We start from the raw sequence: 23,134 nt of genomic DNA on the forward strand, positions 1-23,134 counted from the left end.
TTTCCTTCTTCTTTTTTACTAAACACAAACAACCCTCCCACAAACGTGAAGTGAAACAAACCAAATACTTTAAGTAAATCACAAGCAATAGATGTAAAAAATAAAATACATAAATGGAAACATTTATTTTAATTGACCTTATTTGTTTATGGCGGGGGTAAGGAGTTCGTAGTACAGTATAAGCCAAGGTAAAGTAACTGTAGCCTAGCAAGTTACGGGTTACGTCGCTATCTGTCGGACAGTCGGCGTCATTGCAATTTTAAGTAGTTTACTGTGAGCAACGATGGATTTTAAAAACCTGTGTGCTTATTTGACTTACCTTTGAGGGAAAACGTTCGTCAACAGTCTATCCATGGCTCGTGCGTCGTCATTATTGGTCGTGTTGACCAAATTAAGCTAGCGGGCTATATATATTTTTTTCAACATTTTGATTTTTACTTTAGGTATGTTTACATAATATAGATAATTGTCTTCCACCAATGAGTAACAGTTAAGCGTAGAAACGAATCTAATATTATTTGGGGGTCACGTCGTTTTTTTTGTTTTTTGATTGTATTTTTTTTTTAACGGCGGCGTTCCTTTAAGGACACACCACGTGATCTTAACGTGACGCCATACCCGGAAGTATAGCCGCTGTCACACATTTATGGATTCATTGGCGGAGTTTGAATTCTGTGGCGATGGCGATATCAACAAGATCAACATTACGTAATCTTGTAATTGCGGACTCACGATGATAGCTAATTACATCACCACAAAATGCTACTATTTATTTTTTCTTGTTGTTAAATGTTCTGTTGTATGTCAACGGTAGCTAATGTAGGTAGCCTCGCGCTCATATGAAATGGCTAATGTTTTTCTTCTAGTTTGCCTTTTATCATGTTAGTTACTCATTAAAAGACGTTTTCGCCGTCCAATAGTTGCACATAACTTACAATGGCGGTGGCGGTATTAGGAGCGAGAGCTTTTCTTCTCAACCTGAGGTCCACCCTCCAAAGAGCACACCTTTTTGGTCGAACCAGACTCGTCCAGACGTCCAGGTCATGTCTGGTCAAGAGGAGGCACGTTCTGACCAACATCTCCAAGGTTGCATTGCTGTGTTGGGGCACAGCCGGTGCACCCTCAGCCAAATGCCAACAAGCCTCTCTACCGGCCCACATCACCAACAGGAAATCTCTTGCCAAGGTTCAAGTGCACAAACTGGTCTTTCTCCTCCGCCTGGGCCTGCGTGCGATTGTTCTGTTCTTGAAATTCTCCCCGATCTTGCTGCTCTCCCCGTTGGTTCTGGTCTCCGCTCGCTGTGCTTCGTGCTGGTTGGACGCCCTGCTGTGGGTGACCGAAAGCTCCGGCCCGGCATTCATCAAGCTGGGGCAGTGGGCCAGCACCAGGCGTGACATCTTCCCTCAGGAGTTCTGCAACCGCTTCTCCAAGCTCCACGTGAAGGTCCGTCCTCATTCCTGGGCCCACACCAAGCAGTGTCTCAAGAGGGCTTTCGGGGAGGGCTGGAAGAAGGTGCTCGCATTTGAGAGCAAGGAGCCGGTGGGCTCGGGGTGCGTGGCGCAGGTTTACCGCGGCTGGGCCGACAAGGATCAGGTGGAGGACCCGGATTTCCAGACGCTGGTGGACGAGCTGGAGAGGGAGGATCTTCTGGAAGCTTGGGAGATTCCTGGGTTGAGTGGAGTGCCAAGCTCTTTGTGGAATCTTTGGAAGGGAGGAAGCAAGGATGATGATGAGGCGCCGCATGAGCACAACCCCTCACAGAAGGATAACTTGATACCCGTGGCCATCAAGGTTTGCCCGTTAGCTCTAGAAATTGCTAAATGGCTTGAAAAAGAAGGCCGGACGTGACAAACGACGCTTTGTTATATTGAAGGTGCTCCACCCAGGCCTGAGACGGCAGGTGGAGACGGACCTGCTGCTGATGAAGGCCGCGAGCTGCGTTCTGCACTGCCTGCCGGGACTCAAGTGGCTCAGCCTGCCCGAGATTGTCGACGAGTTCGAGAAGCTCATGACCAAACAGGTGTGGAAATACGATACACTGAGCCCTCGTTTTTATGCAGATAGGTGGGAAGAGTTTGTGTTCCAACTGCTGTGGATAATGTTCTTTATTTATGCTCTTGGCCAGCCAGCCTGTCACAAATAGTCCATGTGCATTTATTCGTTCCAGATCGACCTCCGTTTCGAGGCCAAGAACTTTGAAAACTTCCGCGAGAATTTCCGCAAGGTGGACTACGTGAAGTTCCCCACCCCGTTGCGACCTTTTGTCACGAGGACGATTCTCGTGGAAACATTTGAAGTGAGCACACGCGCGCGCGTCCTATAAAGACAATCGTTTTTCGCTTGCGAAACGATCGCTGAGTTGTCGTTCTCTGTCGTCCAGGAGAGCGAGCCCATCTCCGAGTATCTGAGAGCGGAGACTCCTCGGGAGGTGAAGCACAGGATTGCCAGGATGGGAGTCGAGACCTTGCTAAAAATGGTGAGCAAACGCCAAGGTAACAAAATAATAATAGCGGTCTATTTAATTGGATTAAGAAAACATGTTTTCCTTTTCATACCTTTTAAAAATAAAAGAAAAAAAATCATGTCATTAGTTTGCCAATTTGGCTACCCGTGTGGTGTTTTCTAATATGTGTAGCATTAAGCTAGCAATGAGGTATTTTGGTTTGGTTACCCTGTCTATTGGAGCTGCTCGATTATGAAGAAAATATTCATCACAATTAATTTGGTAATTATTGAAATCACGATTGGGACAATCATTTGTTTTTTGGTACAAAACAAGAACATGTTTAAAAGTAAAAAAATGTTAAGACAAATACATTTCACTATAAGCACTATAATTATGCAAGTTCCTTTTAGACTAAACAAGATTTATAAGTCATTTAAAAAAAAAAGTGCAAATATATAAATTGCACTCAAAATTAGTATGAGCAATGTTTTATTTTTGTTTACGATTATGCCGATTTTGTAATTTTGGAGTATGATAATTGGAATTTTAATTGAATTTTGATTAATTGCACAGCCTTACTGTCTATGGTGTTTTCCATAATATGTTAGCATTAAGTTAGCAAATAATTAGTTTTGATTTGCCTGTTGATTGTGTTTTCCATAATATCTTAGCGTTAAGCTAGCAAACTTAACTACTTGTTTGGTAAAAAAAATGAAATAAAAACCTCGTTTCGTTACCCTGTCTATGGTGCTTTCCATAATATGTTAGCACTAAGCTAGCATTGAACTATTTTGGTTACCCTCTCCATGTTTTCCATAATATGTTAGCATAAGAAAACTTAACTGCTATATGCTACTTTGGTTACCCTGTCTATGGCGTTTTCTAACATATGTTAGCATCTAAGCTAGCAAGTGTAACTACTATATGCTAGTTTGTTTACCATGTCTATGGTGTCTTCTGTAATATCTTAGCATTAAGCTAGCAAACTTAACTACTCATTTGGTAAAAAAATAAAATAAAAACTACTCGTTTGGTTACCCTGTCTATGGTGCTTTCCACAATATCTTAGCATTAAGCTAGCATTTAACTATTTTGGTTACCCTCTCTACATGTTTTCCATAATATGTTAGCATAAGAAAACTTAACTGCTATATGCTACTTTGGTTACCCTGTCTATAACGTTTTCCAACATATGTTAGCATCTAAGCTAGCACATTTAACTACAATATGCTAGTTTGGTTACCATGTCTATGGTGTCTTCCATAATGCGTTAGCAGTAAGCTAGCTGCTTGAAAGTCAGGTCAACTTTATTTATATAGCACCTTATCATGTAAAGAAACAACTCAAAGTGCTTTCCACGAAAAAAATAATAATAATAATAGTCAAATTTTTGAAGTATTGTTCAGTATCTGGCAAAGTGGTGCGACCATCTAAATGCTTGTATCTCAAATTGTTGCTCATAAATCAAAAATAGGCCAGCGGATATATCGCAAAAAATTCACTTGCGCTTTACTCACCTTTTCAAACACACGGCTGTCATTTTGAACACGACCGTATTGTAAATCCAATTTTCCTCTTGCAGGTTTTTGTGGATAACTTCGTCCACGCCGACCTCCATCCGGGCAACGTCCTGGTGCAGCGCTGCGGCCCGGCCGTCGCCTCCTCGGACGACGGCGGAGGAGAGCGCGGTAAGACCACCCTGACCGACCTGTGGGACACGGTGGTGGTGAGCGTCCGACCCGAGCCGTGTCCTTTCCAGCTGGTGCTGCTGGACGCCGGCATCGTGGCCCAGTTGAGCGGCCGCGACCTGGACAACTTCAAGGCCGTCTTCACCGCCGTGGTGCGGCGGCAGGTGAGATGACAGGACGCGCTTGCTTGAGCTGCTGTCCTTGTTTTTGTTTTTTTCTTTAGCTGCTTCTTTGTGTCTTCAGGGTGAGCGAGTAGCGGAGCTTATCCTCCATCACGCTCGAGCCAACGAGTGCCAGGATGTGCCACGTTTTAAGAAGGAGATGGCGGAACTGGTGGACGTAGCTCTCAGCAGCACCCTCTCCCTGGGGAAGGTATCTTTTTCTTCTTATTATTATTTTTGTCCTTTTTTTTCTAACTCTTCGTGACGCCATTTTACCTGCTGTTACAGATCCAAGTGTCTGATTTGCTCTCCAGAGTCTTCGGCCTACTCATCAAACACAAGGTCAAGAATATGATCATGAAGTTAATCACAAGAAAGGAGACCAAATGCTGCCATCTGCTGGCCGTAGCTAGTATATCTTGTTTTTACTCCCACAAACCAGTTAGCCAAGACTTTTTTCTATGACCATTCTCATAAAAAAAAAAGAAAATAAGTTGAAAATGACCACCAATGGCGCTACTCGTTATGCCGACTTTTTGTGTTTTTAACTCATTCACTGCCATTGACGGCTATAGATGTTAAAAATTCATTTGAACTATTTATATTAGTTTCCACTTTTTTTTCCACTTTTGTTAAGAGTATGAAAACCTAGGAAAAACATGTATTGTACATGTAGAACAGATATAAAATGTGATTAGTCATGATTTAACTATTGAAGTCATGCGATTAATTACAATTAAAAAAAATTACTCGTTTGACGCCTCTAATTTTTAAATATTATTTTCTTTTTTGTTTAATTACTTATTTAAACTCAAAATTAATCACAAATTTGATATATGTTCATACTCTTGTTAACAAAAGTGGAAAAAAATGTGAAACTAATAGAAATAGTGCAAATGAATTTTTGACGTCTATAGCCGTCAATGGCAGTGAACGAGTTAATGATGAACCCATTTTGTTCTGCATACCCACAGGTGAAACTGGAGAGTAACTTTGCATCCATCGTGTTTGCCATCATGGTGCTGGAGGGCCTGGGCCGCTCCTTGGACCCCAACTTGGACATCTTGGAGCTGGCCAAACCGCTGTTGCTCAAAAACTGTGCCTCACTCGGATAAGCAAATGCTAACATTTTCATTCATTCACGGATGCTTACATACCTCAATTAAGTTGGATTGATTGTTGTCTGCTTGATACGGACTCTCAATTATGGAAGATTCTTGAACAAACCTCATATTGTGGCCAGGAGTATTTTGTTACTTAACTACAGAGGGTACAGGCCATCATTTGAAGAGTAAAGCCTTTATGTGTACAAATGCATTTTTATGAAAGTTTTTTTCTCTCTGCAACAAGGCTCAAATGTATATTACAATATCATGTTTTATAGCAAATACATAAGAAAAATATTATATTGTATGATGGGCACTTGCTAAAAAAAATTGAAGGTTAGCTTTTAATTGGAAACTCAATTAGGGGTGTGCCAAAAAATCGATTCTCATAAGAATGGCGATTCTCATTTAGTACGATTCAGAATTGATTTTAAATGTCCCAAAATTGATTTTATTTCAATTATTTTATACTGTCTTCCCTTTGTTTTGTTTATTTGGAGCGCTGTTCATGTTGTACCCGATTTGGCCACTTAGGGGCAGTGTGGTTCCATGCGGTCTGATACACCGTTAAGTTGTTGCCAGATTCGAGAGTCGAAGGAAAAAGTCACGATCGAGTTATTCCAATAAGATTTTTTTTTTGCAGCGTGGAGCCATTCTTTTGAGCGATAAAAGTGCCGCGAGTAGCGGGCTAATTAGCATTAGCGAGTCAGACTGGTGTAGATCATTACGATTACTTGAACATCTATAAATTGAAGCGAAAATCATTGTCAATCAAATCATTTTGAATTAAAAAAAAAAGATTCTTAATCGAAAATCGATTCTGAATCGAATTGCACACTCAAAAATTGAAATTGAATCGAATCGGGAGACATTCAAAGATTCCCACCCCGAAACGCAACATACCGGTAATCTAGACAACAAAAACAAACCGATTTCATAGAGATTTGCTGGCGCTCAAGTGGGAATGGAAATAAAAATGAGAGCGTTAAAGATGCTGTAATGCCCTCGCATGTGGGCAAGGAGAGCTGTCCGTCACGTCCCAGTAATTCCCATGGAAACTTTTTTTCCAAAATTGTGCAATGGAAATGGGGAGTTGTCAATTTTCCCCCAAAAACAATTTTTTTTTGACGAGTTTGTACAGTGGGACGTGATAAATATGACGTGAAAAAAAAATCTGTCGCTGGCCCAATCTTGTGTTGCTAGTTTGATACTTACACTAAGAAATCACCGCGCAAAGAGAAGCGCAGGTCACTATTTGAAGAAATGCAGTAATGCTGTGAAACTTTTTATTTTTTGATCTTTTTTTATGGTTTGGGGGGGGAGCATGAGCTGTGTTTACATCACTACGTACTGTAACATATCCTCCGACATAACAGTTTGCATTTTTAGCGTACAATATGAGATGCATCCGCCCATAATGAAGGGAACCGACAATTTGCTGATCATTTGAATAGACGACACTATATGGAGGTGATGGAATCCATTCATTTAGCATTTTATTAAATCTGTCAATGAAAAACACAGACAACAGACGCACTTTTGTCATCAGGAAGAACAGTCAGCATGGCTGAGAAAGAAAAAGTGAATGAAATCAGGAGGATTTGGTGCAATTAAAATCAAATATTACATACTCTTATTGCGAAAATGTCATTTTGTTTGTGTGTGTGTGCGCGCGTGTGTGCGTTAAACCACCAAAAAGCTGATCAGCTAACGAGGGGTGTAAAAAAAAATAATTCTAATAATAGTTATATTAATTAACAGCAAAAAATCTCTAATAGACAAACACAAACACCTCAGAATAAGATCTGTCACGGTTACAACAACCAGAGAGAAGCAGATTTCTTTCTCTTTTTTTTGTCCTTGTTTTTTTTAATGAATATTATTTTTGAAAAATATCTCACCATTTACTTATACTTTTTTTTATTGCAAAAAATAGGCAACCGGACTAGTTGTGATAAATGATTAAGGGGGAGATAGATGTGTGTTTGCGTGGAGGGGGGGGGGGGGGGGGTGACACAGCCTGTTGTGTTTTGGAATGTGTGTGTGGGTCTTATTTTTTTATGTACAAAATGTTCCAATTCCTGAAGGACAACAAGTGCAACCTCCGCCGCGAATGTCCATTTTGTTATTGGGAATAAAACTAGGGGGGGGCACACAGCAACACTTGACTTTTCCCGGTGAGAACACACCCGCCTTCCTTTTCATCCGACTTGGGAATAATCAGCGAAAATCGTACCGCCTTTAGTTGCATCCATTCACCATGCATGTTTTGTTTGTTTTTTGAAATAGTAATTCCTCACGTTTCCTGCAGTGGCGCCCCCTGGAGGGCTGGCGACCATGCAGCTCTTGGAGGAAACTACGCGGGGCCCCGCCGAGAGCGTCCAGTGAAGGTCCCCGTTATGACTGAAAGGTTCAAAGGTCATGGCAGGAGGAGCTCTGGGCAGTGTCCAAAATAGGGTCCGTTTCCGATTTACTTTGCATCTTCGACAATCGCCGATTTCAGTCCTAGCGTCCGAGCTCTCACTTCGGAAGACAGCCGTAAAGTTTTTTTGCTTTCTTTAATCCACACGCTCGTCTTTACATTCCGTTAAGGACGTCATGGAGGGGCTCGCCGGTGGGGGGGGCATTTTACAAACCGGGCGCTGTAGTACCACCAGGGGGGTTCGGAGGGGGGTTGGCTGGGAGTAGGGGGGTGCGGATGTGCGTGGCTACGAGTTGAGCCACGCGTGGTTGAGGCATTCTCCCGCAGATGCACGCTTCTCGGGCACCATCTCCAGCATGGGCAGCAAGAATTGGGTGAAGTGGCCGGCGTCCTCGTGCGCCCAGCCGTACTTCTCCACCAGCACGTCGAAAAGAGACCACGGCTTCAGCTTGGTGATGTGCCGCAGCTCGCCTGTGGGGAGGGCGGTGCCGTTAGATGGTCAAATTGAAACATAGAAAATCATCAAGGAGTATTAGGGTCACACTCAAAAGAAAACTTAAGTCAAAGTCTTGCAATCTTACAAGGGGGGGAGGGGGGGAACGCACACATTCAAGGAAAAAATGTTTTGTAGTTTTTTGAGGTTCTGTATTTTTAGAAAGAGAATCATATATTTAAAAGAAAAAATAACTGAGGGTTTTTTTTCTTAAGAGAGAGAAAAAAGTCCATCAAAACGTGTTTTTCCTAGAATGCTGTTTTTCATATTTTAGTGGTAAGTAAAAAAAATTTGAAGAAAAAAAAGTATGAGAATTTTGTTGATTTTTTTTTGTAGGAAAAAAAATATCTGAGAATTTTGTTTCAGAATTTTTTTTTAAACCCCAAAAGTAAATTAAGAAAAATGCAGTTAATATTTTAGTGGGAAGTAAATTTTTTTGTAGAAAAAAAAAGTATGAGAATTTTGTTGATTTTTCTTTGTAGAAAAAAAGTATCTGAGAATTTTGCTGATTTTTTTGGTAGGAAAAAAATGCACCTGAGAATTTTGTTTCAGAAAAAATTAAATAAAATAACCAAAAGTTAAAATAAGAAAAATGTGTTTTTTCATATTTTAGTGGGAAGTCAATTTTTTTGTAGAAAAAAAAGTATGAGAAATTTGTTGTTTTTCTTTGTAAAAAAAAAAAAGTATCTTAGAATTTTGCAGATTTTTTTGTAGGAAAAAAAGTCTGAGAATTTAGTTTCAGAAAAAAAAAATTAAATTAAGAAAAAAATGTTTTTCCTTTTTTAAAGTCGTATTTTAGTGTTAAAAAGTTGGAAAAGTCTTGATTAAAGAAAAAGTAAAAAATCTTTTCAAGAAAAAATATCTTTCCTAAAATTAATTTACTGGAGAAAATGATTTTTGAGAGCTTTGTTTCAAGATAAAAAGATTATCACGCAAAATGTCAAAAGTTTGTTTTTGAAAATATTTTCATCAATCTGGAAAGACTGTCATCCTATGAGAATAAACTTGCAATTATATGAAGAAAAAGAGTCATTTTGAAACATTTTGCTTTTGTCAAAATAAATTGTAAAAAATTCACTTTTCAGGAGAAGTTTGACTTCTTTTTTTTTTGTTTAATAAACCAAAAAGATTTTAAAAAAATCTTGTCAAATCTTTTTCGCTTTTTTTTCTTCAAAATTTATGATCGAGGTTAACAAAAAAACTTTATTCTCGGAAGATTACAGCTCGTTTCCTCTCTAAAATCACACATTGATTTTTATAAGATTTGGACTTTATTTATATCATAAAAATATTTTTCTTTTCAATGTGACCCTAGTACTCCATGAAAAACTTCTTTATATATTATGGCAAAAAAATAAAACAAATCTCATGTTCTCTTACGTCCACCAAAAGCCTGCCAATTTGCTTTGGAATCAACACATCCTAATAAAATGCATGTTAAATCGTTAGCCTAAAATGGACTTTACTTGGTTAACAATACAATCTATTAATTGTTTGATTGCTACGCAGACCTGCACAAGCAGTAAGAGAGCATGTTTATCCCCCCCCTTTTTTTTTCCTATTGGTTAATCACACTGACACAATCATGCAGGAGCTTTGACCGATTGGCTGAATGCTGCCGCAATGAAGATTTCCTTCTTCTCATTTTACACATCGACTCTTTGATCTTTTAAGATTCCCGGCCAATCGTGTCTCCTGCGGGCCCGGGTGAGCGCAGGCGTGCGTTTTACCTTTGGTGGAGAAAAAGTCTTTGCTGAACTTCCCGGCAGCGTACAGTTTGCGTGGGACCTTCCCGAGGAGCTCCGAGATCAGAGCGATGTGGTCTGCATGCCCACCACCACCACATAGAGGGAACAGGCACCATTACAGCATGCAAACGCACACACACACAAACGGGACTGACACACACTTCCGCCCGGGCGGGGGCCACGCCACGTGGGTCATTTTGGACTCCGCGTGCGCGCGTGTGTGTGTGCGTGTGCGTGCGAGTGCGTCCGCCTTTCGGCGTCCGCGTGTGTCAATCCCGCCGGCTCTATGGCCAGCGCTACCTCTTCTGTTGAAGAACTCGCGGGAATATTTTCCGGAGAGCGCAAAGTGTCTTGGGATACAGCCCAGTAGCTCTATGATGTGGGCTATGTGGTCTATAGTGGAGACAAGGGGTGTGTGTGTCGGGCGGGGTGGTGTAAAGGGGCGAGAGTGACAGGAAAGGCAAGGGATGATTGGTGGAAAAATGGCGGGAAAAAGGGAGAGAGTTGCACATCGGAAAAGGAGAGAAAACAGTTGTTAGTAACTAACGGCAAGTCAGTTTCATTCATAACGAGCCGTCCAATCAGATGTCGGCCTCTCTGTGTTGCCATGTCAACCTAATCTGCTCGGGGCCTTCAGAATCAGCATTGCTGACACATAAAACGGCATCTATATTATCTGCAAGTGCATGTATAAGACTACTATCCAAACCTTAAAACTACACATCCAAATAAGACGATTGTAAATCCCATTAACTCATTCACTGCCATTGACGGCTATAGACGTCAAAAATTTGTTTGAAATATTTATATTTAACTTTTTTTCTTCTTCACTTTTGTTAATAAGAGTATGAAACCCTCGAAGAAAATTATTAGAACATATATAAAATTTGTGATTAATCGTGAGTTAACTATTGAAGTCATGCGATTAATTACAATGACAAATTTGAATCGCCTGACGCCCCTAATTTTTTTTTCTTTAAAAAAAGAAAAAGAAAAGATTATTTAAAAAAAAAAAAGTCTAGGTTTTCATACTCTTGTTAACAAAAGTGAAAAAAAAAAGTTCAACAAATATAAATAGTTCAAATGAATTTTTGACGTTTATAGCCGTCAATGGCAGTGAGGGTTAAAATAAGATTACCGTAAATCCGCCAAAAACTGAGCAGATGAAAATATGACAATTGGAAATCCAAAGATCAGATCAAAATTGCCATAAAAATTGTGCGTTAAAATAAAACTATTGTAAAATCCACAAAAGATACAAAGATTGAAAATAGAAAAACGTTTAAAAACAAACAAACAACTAAACTAAATTGCGCAATAAAATCCAACGATCGTGAATTGCGCTGGAGAAGAAAAAAAAAGATGAAATTAAAAACCTCAAAATGTGTCAAACTACCGTAAAACACAAACGTTTCAAAAGTCTACATGATCGATCATCTATCATCAAAAGTCCTCTCATGGCACCATGTGACCGTCATTACTTTTCAGACGAGGGTGAAAATGAGTGAAAGCATCAGAATTAAAGGACAGGATTTACAGTAGATCACAGATGGCAAGTGGACAGTGGGGTTTTCGGGGACGGGGGGACAAGATGTCAACTCCATGACCATCTAAAGCAGTTGAAGTCATTGACTGCCATTGACGGCTACAGACGTCAACGCGTATTTGACATTGGAAAAATCTTACGGCACACCAAAAAAATATGTATTTAGCAAATAGGATACCAGGGGTTGTCAAACTTTTTGGGACCGAGGAGGAGGAGAGACATTTTTGCAAAGACGTCTTCATAAGGTTAATGCTAATTGAACATTGCTAACATGTGTACAGCTAAATGCTGCAGGAATTAAAAAGTTGCCTATTTTCAAAATCTAAAACATTGCAATAATATTTGTCATTTTTCTCTTTTCTTAGAAGAAATGGTGTAATAAAAAAAATAAGATGTTTGTCAGGATGAAAAGTTATAGCAAGTTAAAGTTTATGTGTCATTCATTTTAACATGTGAATTTTAAAAGAATAATTTTTATTCTTGAAAAGACACCTTTATTTTTTTTATTTTTTTAAAGGAACTATATTCCTAAAAAAAATATGATTTTGTTTTTAGTAAAACACTTATTCCTGTAATTTACTTTTTGTTTAAAATAAGAAAATCTGTATGCAAGGGTTTCATTTATGTGATGTTACAACAACAACAGAATTTGCCCTACAGAAATGCCATGTACATGAAAAAGTTGACTATTTCAAAAAAAATATATGATAAAAAAGGAAAAAAAGTTGACAACGTATTTTCTCGTGATGAAAAGTTGAATGAATATTTATCCAAGATTAACTCATTCACTGCCATAAAATCATTTGAACTATTTCTATTAGTTTAACATTTTTTTTCCAAATATATTATTAATATATTTTAATATATAATATTTTCTTGTTTTAATCTTTTCTTTAAAAAAAAAACTAGTGAAGTCATGCGATAAATTACAATAAAAAATTTAAATCACCTGACACCGATAATTTTTAATATTTTCTTCTTTTTTAAAAACAAAAAAATATTTTAAAAAAAAGGAAAGGTTATTAAAAATTTGGGGAATCAGGTGATACATTTTTTTAATTGTGATTAATCGCACGACTTCATTAGTTAACTCAAGATTAATCACAAATTTTATATCTGTTCTAAATGTACAATAAAACAAATTCTAGGTTTTTATACTCTTGTTAACAAAAGTGGAAAAAAATATCAAACTAAAATAAATAGTTCAAATGAATTTTTGACGTCTATAGCCGCCAGTGGCAGTGAATGAGTTAAATTGCACATTTTAACAGGTGTTTTTTATTTTTTTTATTTTTTTTACAAATTTGTAATCTTACATATCCACGATAAAATTGAATCAACATGTTGTTAGGTGAATTTCTAAAATAATAATATAGCACCTTTTAGTCTGGAAAAGACTAAAAGACTGGTTCTTATAAAATAATTACTTTAATCCTGTAATAATATGCCTTTGATTAATTAAAAAAAAAATCCATACAGTGATATCAGATTATGTGATGTGTCACAATCATATTTTTAATTGGCCCAAAGATAAATTACGTAAATGGTTTAGTATGTTTGCTTTACTGGCCGCCAGTCTCCATATATATATATATATATATATATATATTTATTTTTTTTTTTTTTTACATAAAACAACATAATTGATTGCAAATTATTTTTCCCAAATTTCCCAATCATATTTAAACATTTTGTGAAATGCGGTCACTTTTTCCTTGCATTTGATGTATGTTAAGTGGTCAACCCACACTGCGCTAATAATCCTCACCCTCATCCCTCGAGTAGTCCTCGCCCGAATGCGGCTCAAACAGGTAATCTCCCGTAGCCAGTTCAAAGGCCTGCCAGACACAAGAGGGGGCGCTGTTGTCAAACAGCACATGTGCATGGTATCTGGAGTCAGGTGATGTCCGTTGCTTTGCGTTTACCATGCAGGCGGTGCTCCAGATGTCGGCAGGAGTGCTGTAACCAGCTCCTATCAGCACTTCGATGGAGCGGTACTGTCTCGTCTGGATGTCCTCCGTAAAGTGCTTGTGCTGCAATGCATGAGTGGATGGATTTCAATAGACAATCATGTTTTTTTTTTTTATTATCAATTATTCACACAGCCTACGCTGTACTGTATGCAAGCAATTGTTCCAAACCGTAAGCAGTTTTTTCTTAAGACGAACTGCACAGTCAGTCTTTAATTTTCAAAAACTAGTTACACTATATTACTAATACATTTTGCATACAGAAGTACAGTAAATCCTTCAATGTGTGCAAAAAAAAAGCCTTTCTAAAATTTTTAATGAAATGGAAAAACGTAACCAGAGAAAAATAAAATACATATGCCATTTTTCATTTTACAGTGGTACCTCGGAGTTTGAACAAAGTCCGAATTGTTCAACCTCCGAAACATTTTTTCCCATAGGAAATAATGTAAATACAATTAATCCGTTCCCAAGCTCCAAAAACTGAAAATTCCTATTTTAATTTCTATATATGTTTTTTACATTTACAGTACAGTACAGTATTTAAACAATAAAAATACCTTACCTTTTTTTTATGTAGTGTGGATGATAAATGCTATGTTAATGCTAGCTTTAATTCAGTGCCGAGTTTGTGTATTACTACTAAGCGGTCCTTGCGTGCGTTGTTTAACGTCAGGCATGTTGTTGACCAGCTAAGGGGGGTCCTCGTGCCAGTTTTTACAGAAGTAGTCCCGGTAGTTACAACGGCGCGATAATCTCCTTCCTAATTCCACTGTGTTTCGTAGCACTGTATGTTTTTCTTTGCTGCCGCTGGCACTTTTGTCTTTCTTTTGGACCCATGGCGAAGAAAATTTGTGGAAAAATCAAAATGCACTCGCGAGTATGGAGCACACGGGAGTGTTCGCGATCTGACTGGAAATGAGCAGCGCATCGTCTCAACGACCGCAACGTGAGCATTCGGCTACTCGTTTTCAAGGTACGTTCGGCTTTGCTTGCTTTTCTTGGGTGTTCCAACTCCGAAAAATGAGTTCAATCTCCGAGGCATTTTTTACTCCGATTTTTTGGTTGAAGTCCGATTTGTACGAGTTCCGAGACGTTCAAACTCCGAGGTTCCACTGTGCTGTGCTATCTTTAACGAATGCATTCAAAAAGTGAAACAACATTCAAGTAGATTTTTGAGTCTTACCACCCAGCAGGCATTTCCAAGGTCAGCGATTTTCACTCGGATCGATTCAGCGTTGCGGGGGTCAAGTGGGTTAATCAGAAGGTCTGCGGCTCGGGCTCGGGCTGCCGGTGGACAAAGTGTGCAGTATGTTAAACAGTAGTCATGTCATACTGATATTTTTATTGTGACTCTACAGAGCATCTGGAAAATATTCTAAAGTGCTTCACTTTTTAATGCTACAGCTTTATTCCAAAATTGATTTTGTTTATCCTAAAATTCCTTCATACAACAAACACCGCCTAATGACAATATGTAAAAATATTTTCTTTTCCTTTTTTTTTTGCAGTTTTATTAAAAATAAACAACTTAAATTTAAAATAAACTGTGCTACTTTTTATTTTATTTTTTAAAATAAATATCCACGTTGGTTTGTAGTTTTTTACATTGTCATAATGGAGTGTCGTCTGTAAAAATTACATGCTGGAATACCAGAAGCTCACTTGTAGGTTTAAAAAAACAAAAAAAAACAGAACAATGGTATATAGCAGGCAACGGCTCGTAATTCAAAAAACTTTTAAGTTGCGGCACTTGTAAGTCAAGGAACCGCTGGTACGAGTAAACTGAATCATGAGTTTGGTCAACCAGAGTTATTTTAGCTTTCTTTCTAGTTAAGTTTTTATGTCATTTTGGCTTTTACATTTATTTATTTTTTTATTAATTCAGTTTTAACTCGCTTATAGGTTTGTTAGTTTTTTTAATGCTTTGTTATAATTTTTTTTTTTAATTATTTTTAATATTAGTCTTTTATTTTATTACGAGGTGTTTTTGTTGAGCATAAGATTAAAAAAGGTCACCACAATAAATATTGTGGGGGAAAAAAAACTAGTTCCCAAATGACTGTTCAACCTTTCTTCTTCTGTATCGCTGAACAGCAATATTTAATAACAATATAAAAAAATTAATCAACACTGAATGCTCATGTATGAAAGACAAAAACAAAAGAAAATTCTTGCTACAATTCAAGTTATTTTTTGTGAGTTTTATAAATGTAAAATGTAGTTTGTTTTTTTTAAGTACTCTAGTTTTTTAAATTATATTTCATTAACAAAAATGTTTGTTTTTTTCAGTTTTAGTTATTTTGTTCATTTTTGTTATCTATACTATAACTATAATAACCTTGTTACCATTTTTAAAGGCAAATGATGTCGTACCTTTAGGCGTTTCCCCCGTGCTGGATGACGACACAGTGCGGCTGCGGTCCGCCGCGGGGCTGTCGGGCGACTTCCCCGCCCCGGTGTCGCCCGTCCCCCCGCAAACGGGACTTCCCGGCTCCGGGTCCAGAGGCAACTCTGGAAAGAGCGCCAGGGCGGCCCTGGGGAGCTCGCCTGATCCGTTGGTGAGTCCCGGCTCGCCCGCCTCGCCGTTGAACATCTCGTAGCCGGAGCTGAGCGAGATGTCCCTGTCGGTGTAGCTGAGCTCGGACTCCACCAGGGGGCAGAGGAGAGGCCCAGACGTGGGGGGCGGGTGGGCGTCAGACCCCTCCGAGGCTAGCAGGACGTGGCCGTTGGTTTTGGCCTCGTTGTTGTTATTGGCGTGCGTCTTGACGGGGGAGCCGATGTCTGTGAGGAGGTCGGCTGTGGTGTCTTCATCCTCGTCTTCTTCCTCCTCCTCCTCCTCCTCCTCTTCCTTGTCTTCTTCTGTCTTCTCCGTCTCCTTCTCCTCAAGATCATTTTCCTTCTCCTTGTCGTTGACTCTCTCTACCTCCTTCTCCACCTCCAGGTCTTTCAGTCCCTCCTCCTCCTCCTCCTCCTGTTCCTGTTCCTGCTCCCCCGCCTGTGTCAAATCTCCATTCCCGGGAGGGATGGGGGCGTCTTTTTCGGCCACGGGCGTGGTCTCCTCTTCTTCTGTGTCTTTGCCACAGTCGTCATCGATGATGCGGGGGGCCTCTTCCTCCTCTTCCTCTTCCTCTTCCTCCTCCTCCTCCTCCTGCTCGTCGCTGGGCTCCTCGTTGTGCGCCGCACCTAAAAAAGCGGAAACGAACGTCACTCATAACCAGTGATAGCTTATGATGAGACATATAATCTGTACAACTCATTTGAAAAATATTTGGGGTGTCAGACGAATAATATTTTTAATCGCAATTAATTACATGACTTAATTAATTCACGATTAATCGCAAATTTTATATCTGTTGTAAATGTACAATAAAATATACAATAAAATATACGTTTTCACATTCTTGTTAACATAAATGTGGAAAAAATGTTAAACTAAATACATGGCTGCTACACTAAAACAGTAATTTCATAATAATTCATTACATTTAGTTAAAATTAAAAAGTGTAATTTTGATTTGTGTTAAGGTCGTTTTTCTGCCACTAGATGGCATAATTGCATTTGTAAGTAGGGTGACAGCTCAGTGCATTTTTCTTTTCATATTAAGAGCTATCTAATCTAGAACATGAAGTCACGTGAAATTCTGCACATTTATAAAATTGTAAAATACAACTTGACCCCAGTCGCCACAAATCTATGCATTATTATTACTGCAAAATGTTGTACATTGCAACTGGAATTATCCCAATACAGGCTTTCCAAGTAAGGGGCGGGTCATTAATCGTGCGTTCAAAAAATTAGTGCCGTTAAAGGAACTTTAAATTAACTAAAATTTAACGCACTCACACACCTCTCACAAAATATATAAATATTTAATATAGATAATCAAAATTAATAAATGAGATAATGTGGTTATAACTGGGGATGTGGCTGTGTTTGAAATTTAAACATCACATTCAAACTCAAACTCCCACTTTACACGAGTAATCGATTAAATAATCAATGGGATAATTGATTCCAAAAAGATTTGTTTGTCACAACGCTAGTAATTTGAATTGAATCCATGTCCATCTTCTTGTATGGTCATGAAATGCAATTTCTATACTTTTATGTATGTTAATAAGGTTTAGAGTGAATTATTAGTGTTCATTTACCAACATTATACGTTTATTTGCAACTCAATTTGGGTGTTAGGATGACTTTCCCCATCACAGTATTTCACCCATTTAAAAATATCTGTCATCGCTTTCAGTACGAGCATCGGATACCTGGTGTCAGTGCTATCGGACATCCCTACTCACATGTATGATTGGTCAACCTCGTGGGCCTCTCGCCACCTTCCTCCTCCTCCTCTTCCCCGTCCTCCTCCTCATCATCATCCTCCTCATCGCTCTCTCCGAGGGCCATGCAGGGACCCGGAGGCGCCGAGGTCGGCGCGGACCGCCGCTCCGGCTTCGGCGCATCCTCTTCGTTCGTCCCCTCCTCCTCTTCGTTCGTCCCCTCCTCCTCTTCGTTCGTCCCCTCCTCCTCTTCGTTCGTCCCCTCCTCCTCTTCGTCCTCCTCTTCCTCGTCGCACTCTTCGTTGGCTCGCTCCTCCTTCTTCTCGGCTTCCCTCTCCAGGGCTTCGATCTCCAGCATCCTCTTTTCCAGCAACTCGGCCTGACGCTTCTGCTTCTTCTTAAGCTTCTTCTTCTTGTTCTTGGAGATTTTGCCCACCTGGGAGCAAAGGAAATGTTAGAATGCGTTTTGAACGACAGGAGACGGGCATGTAAATTGTTGTGTGTGTACACGTGCGGGAATGTGTGTGTGGCGCTCCCTCTCATGCTATACTCACATCAGTCGTACTCACCGGTTTGAGCTGGGGGGCTGTGCTAACTGACACACACACACAAGGAGAAACGCCCATCAGACACGTTTAAAGTGCGAGTCACAACATACGCAAAAAAAAAGCAGCTCTTTTGGAGAACACGTCAAGTTGTTATGAAGGGCAGTCAGGCACACAATTCGGGATTAACTCACGCACACATTACTGAATGCTCTAATACCTACTACCAACACACACAAAAATTCTCATTCACACTATTGAATTTCAATGTTAATACAAACAGATTTCTGTATGTGCAAAATCATTTGAGTAGAGGAGTTTGAAGCAAACACGGTGAAGCAGCATTTATCTGTTATGCTGCACACAAATGGAATGTCAGGTAGTGTGCGAGAGAGAGCATTCTGAATTATGTCCCAAAGCTGTTGCACGTTTAGAACGAGAAAGATCAAATATATAATACATAGACTATAATTAACTCATTCACTGCCATTGATGACTAGACGTAAAAAAAAAATTGTGGACTATTACTATTAATTGAACAATTTTTCCATTTCATTTAATATTTTATGAAAACCTTTTTTTTAATTGTACATTAATAACAGATACAAAATTATTATGTGATTAATTATGATTAAACACCCCTTATTTTTAATATTTTTTTTTAAATTAGGCCCGTCAGGCAAATAATTTTTTTAAATTGTAATTAATCACATGACTTCACTAGTTAACTAACGATTAATCACAAATTTTATATCTGTTCTAAATTTACAATAAAAAGTTTTTTCTAGGTTTTCATACTTGTGGATTTTTTTTTAAACTAACAGAAATAGTTCAAATTAATTTTTGACGTCTATAGTCGTCAATGGCAGTGAATGAGTTAACTATAAAATGATTAAATACATGTAATTAGCATACATTCCAAATACAAAATAAAGAGTAAAATACCATTAAACAATTTTACATGAACCTAAATATCAGTAAATAACGTACATACACAGAAAATAAGAAATGTAAATAAAATAAAATATCTTTTTACACTTTATCTAAACTACATAATAGATGTTAATTTAAAATGCTTGCTTGCTAAACTACATTAACTTAAAAAGACTCTTATAGCCCTGACATAATCACATTATTTTTTACATTTTATTCTAGTTTAATTATGTGACATTTTTTTGGGGGGCCAATTTAATGTGCTAATATTACAATGTAATTTTCCTTTGGAATTAAAGAAACAAGTTCTGACATACATAGTTTAAGCATATTTAATGTCTTAATTTCTTTAAGGATGAAAGTTATTGTATTTTTATGTTTATACTTGTAGGATTCGGGCTTGGACTTTGAGAGAAATATAAATTCCATGTACAACTGCAAAAAGGATATATCCAAGATTAAAATGTGTCATTTATAAAGTCAATTTACTCCAACAACAGCAGGTTAATTCAGTACATTCTAAACTAGCATACTAGGACAAATAATGCTTCCCAACTGAAGGGGGAGCTAGGGAGCAATTAAACAAAGGTCCAACCTCCTGTACGCTATGATTGGATAGATTTCCTTCACAGTTGTTTCCCCAGTTTAAACTTGAACTAATATGATGACATAACGAGCGTCTATTTCTTCCCGACATTAAACACGGACCCGGCATCCTTACCCGCCGACCCAGAAGGGGGCGGAGCTCCAGCTTTCTGCCACTCGGTGGCCTCCATGGCCATGCGCCTGACAAACACATCGTCCACGCACATCAGGATGTTCTCGGGCTTGATGTCCGTGTGGATGATTTTACATTTGGTGTGCAGGTAGTCCAGCCCTTGCAAGACCTGCACACAAAAGTTGATTGGTTTCTTCGATGCTCGTTAGCGATTGCCTCATCAAACAGAGAAATGTTTCTTTTGTGGTTTTAGAACATCTTCATGATTTTATATTTTGAGCTCAGAACTCAGGATCCATCTGGGCTTATTTACACTGTGCTGATCCCATGCGGCCTATTGGAATCGTGCGCCTTTAACTCATTCACTGCCATTGACGGTTATAGACGTCAAAAATTTATTTGAACTATTTCTATTAGTTTTACATTTTTCCCCACTTTTGTTAACAAAAGTATGCAAACCTAGATTTGTTTTGTATTAGAACAGATATAAAAAATGTTGATTAATCTTGAGTTAACTAGTGAAGTCATGCGATTAATTACGTTTAAAAATTGTAATCGCCCGACGCCCCTAATTTTTTAAATATTTTTTTCTTTAAAAAACAACAACACATTGTTAAACAAAATAAAATATTTAAAAATAAATACATTGGAAGTTAACTAGTGAAGTAATATGATTAATTAAGTTTAAACATTGTAATCGCTTAATTTTTTAATATTTTTTTCTTTAAAAAACATTGAAACATTTTAAATGGGAAAAAAATGGGGAAAAAAAGAAAAGATTACAAAAAATTAGGGGCATCAGGCGATTCAAATTTGCAATCGTAATTAATCGCATGACTTCACTAGTTTACTCACTATTAATCACTAATTTTATATCTGTTCTAAATGTACCAAAAAAAAATCTAGGTTTTCATACTCTTGTTAACACAAATGGAAAAAAAAAAGTTAAACTAATAAAAATCGTTCAAATGAATTTTTGCCGTCCATAGCCGTCAATGGCAGTGAGTTAATGAGTTAATCACGCAGCCTACTCGATGTGGACATAGAAAATAAAGCCAACAGTTGCTGTGCGTCCTCACCTGTTTGATGATGCTCTTGACGCACGGCAGCGGCAGGCCTTGGTAGTTGGACTTGATGATCCACTTGAGCAGGTGATGACCCAGTACCTCGAACACCATGCACACATCTGGACTAAGAGTTAAAGACACAAATTGCTGCCGACATGTGTGCACGCATGTACACGCGCACGCACACTCACTCACTCACTCACTCGCACGTAACTCTGAAAAAGATACGAATGCCGTTGACGCCAGAGATTTTAAAATCATCTATCAGCTGGACCACCATGTCCTTGTTGGGGTCGGCGGGGTCGCTCTCCCTCACCTGGGACACGCAAAAAAAAAGAAAATAAAAGAAAAGGAGATGAAGGGAGTGAAAGCGGACGGGAAACACCAAAAGGGAAGACATGAGCAGCAATCGGACGCTCACGCATCGCAGCAGTTTGATCTCATCCAAGGCCGTCTCGGTGTAATGCTGGGCGCTCTTCACCACCTTCATGGCCACAAAGTTCTTCACTCTACACACGCGCACAGAAAAGATCCATCAAACAATTGGAATGTGCAGGAAAAAAAATTTCCCCGTCACCTTCGTCACACTCCCACACTGACACCAAGTCGGCAAAAAATACAGTCATAATGATGCTTAAACAGTAATTATGATGCGTCATGAACTCATAAATATTGTTTTTATTACTCATGGTTGATAAACATCGATTTGAAAAATAATTTAGCTCTGAAAACAAAAAAAAAATTCCTGAGCCTGGACTTTTTCCGGGGCGCGGTGGTGCAGCGCCAACATCAAGCCATTGCTATTCGATCCGTCGCCGTGATTGGACTGGCATTTGGGAAACTCATGAAATTCCCAAAATAAAAGCGTTTCTTGGCATTGCGCTATTACTTGGTATGGGAAGGCTTATCTTGAAGTTGGCCTTCTCTTCGCTGGATTTGTCATTGCGCTAGTTAAGGGTTCACCAATTCCAATCCTGCAGGTTTTTGGATGTTTCCACCCACTAGCACACCTGATTCATATAACCAGCTCGTCAGCATGCCTGATAACGATCCTCATCTTTAGTATAAGCGGAAACATCTAAAACCTGCAGGACTACGGACCTCGAGGACCGGAATTGGTGCACCCTGCGCTAGTGGCTCTTACGCCAGAAATCCGGCCCTGAATATAAGCAAAGTCCATGTATATCAAAGTGTATTTAGTTGCTAGTTTATTCATATTGTATTGCTAAATGCTCATATTGTACTAAATAGCAGACCCGTTCCGTTATTGTGGCAACGGGTTCAAGCAATTTACAGTAAATTGTTTCCTATGGGAAAAATTAATCTTAAGAATTTCCATTGTTTGTGTGAAGGACTTGTACGAACACAGCGACTTCTAAGTGGGGACTGTTACTTAATCGACAAATACAGACTGATTACTTAGCGCGCTTCAAGTAACCCAACGCCAGCTCACTAGACTTCCATTACGGTAATTAACACCGACAGCGTGAGTAAATACGTGCGTGTGCGAAAGCTGACACTGGGTTAATGTTACGCTCATGCATCATGCCAACTTACAAAAAAAAAAAAAAAACATCATGAGCTTTGGTGTCGAGCGTAGTGCGAGTCAGATTTTGTGGCGAAAAGGGAGATGTTTTCAACAGGTATGTGTGTAAACTCACTGTATGTCCCAGCATAGCCACACGGTGGAGAAATGGCCCCACCCCAACTTCCTTATCACATGGTACCTCCCGTTGAACAAGTCTCCGATCTTGACCGGATGGTAGCCTCCTGAGGGACGCAAAAAGAGGAAAGAGGCGGTCTGAAAAAGTTCGACGAAATAGTGTGGATTTTGTTGGTTTTCCAACAGAAGTGTTTGGTACCAAGACACGTCTACTTTGCCAGGTTTCAATTTATTGTAGATGGATCTTATTGAATAAACCGTCGGTGATTATAACAAAGATGCCCTGAAAGGAACTGTACTATATTTAGATCGGTTAACCTACAATTCATTATGAGGACGTGAAGACG

The 23,134-nt window shown here is 38.9% G+C and overlaps 3 protein-coding genes across 3 annotated transcripts in view; 1 reads left to right on the forward strand and 2 right to left on the reverse strand.

Moving 5' to 3' along the window:
- Positions 1 to 544, reverse strand: part of LOC147175085 (DENN domain-containing protein 2A) — a 37,380-nt gene extending 36,836 nt beyond the window's left edge. Inside the window, exon 1 of the mRNA XM_086074881.1 lies at positions 320 to 544. The gene's annotated coding sequence lies outside the window, so the exon portion shown is untranslated. The remainder of the gene's footprint in view (positions 1 to 319) is intronic.
- Positions 355 to 7,031, forward strand: adck2 (aarF domain containing kinase 2). The gene is made up of 8 exons (XM_086074883.1): positions 355 to 1,791; positions 1,874 to 2,020; positions 2,168 to 2,296; positions 2,381 to 2,476; positions 4,029 to 4,298; positions 4,378 to 4,506; positions 4,584 to 4,637; positions 5,270 to 7,031. Exons 1-8 carry the CDS (start codon positions 937 to 939, stop codon positions 5,408 to 5,410), a joined length of 1,821 nt encoding a protein of 606 aa, XP_085931009.1. The 5' UTR covers positions 355 to 936; the 3' UTR covers positions 5,411 to 7,031.
- The window catches only part of srpk2 (SRSF protein kinase 2), a 45,525-nt gene continuing 29,271 nt past the window's right edge, over positions 6,881 to 23,134 (reverse strand). The window contains 13 exon segments of the mRNA XM_086074882.1: positions 6,881 to 8,294; positions 10,047 to 10,139; positions 13,379 to 13,448; positions 13,536 to 13,643; positions 14,767 to 14,867; positions 15,957 to 16,766; positions 17,883 to 18,297; positions 18,416 to 18,456; positions 20,061 to 20,226; positions 21,137 to 21,243; positions 21,353 to 21,440; positions 21,546 to 21,633; positions 22,786 to 22,894. Of these exon segments, the coding sequence (XP_085931008.1) occupies positions 8,110 to 8,294; positions 10,047 to 10,139; positions 13,379 to 13,448; positions 13,536 to 13,643; positions 14,767 to 14,867; positions 15,957 to 16,766; positions 17,883 to 18,297; positions 18,416 to 18,456; positions 20,061 to 20,226; positions 21,137 to 21,243; positions 21,353 to 21,440; positions 21,546 to 21,633; positions 22,786 to 22,894 (2,381 nt within the window). The 3' untranslated portion in view covers positions 6,881 to 8,109.

This window comes from Leptonotus elevatus, chromosome 4 (genome assembly GCF_054856555.1).
Source record: "Leptonotus elevatus isolate MCC_2025b chromosome 4, RoL_Lele_1.0, whole genome shotgun sequence".
Lineage (NCBI taxonomy): Eukaryota > Metazoa > Chordata > Actinopteri > Syngnathiformes > Syngnathidae > Leptonotus > Leptonotus elevatus.

Excerpts from the sequence above, each read along its gene's own strand:
- adck2 (XM_086074883.1), top strand. The coding sequence starts at position 937 with ATGGCGGTGGCGGTATTAGGAGCGAGAGCTTTTCTTCTCAACCTGAGG. Across the intron at positions 2,297-2,380 it reads TTCTCGTGGAAACATTTGAA|GAGAGCGAGCCCATCTCCGA; the intron begins GTGAGCACACGC and ends TCTGTCGTCCAG. Across the intron at positions 4,299-4,377 it reads CCGCCGTGGTGCGGCGGCAG|GGTGAGCGAGTAGCGGAGCT; the intron begins GTGAGATGACAG and ends TTGTGTCTTCAG.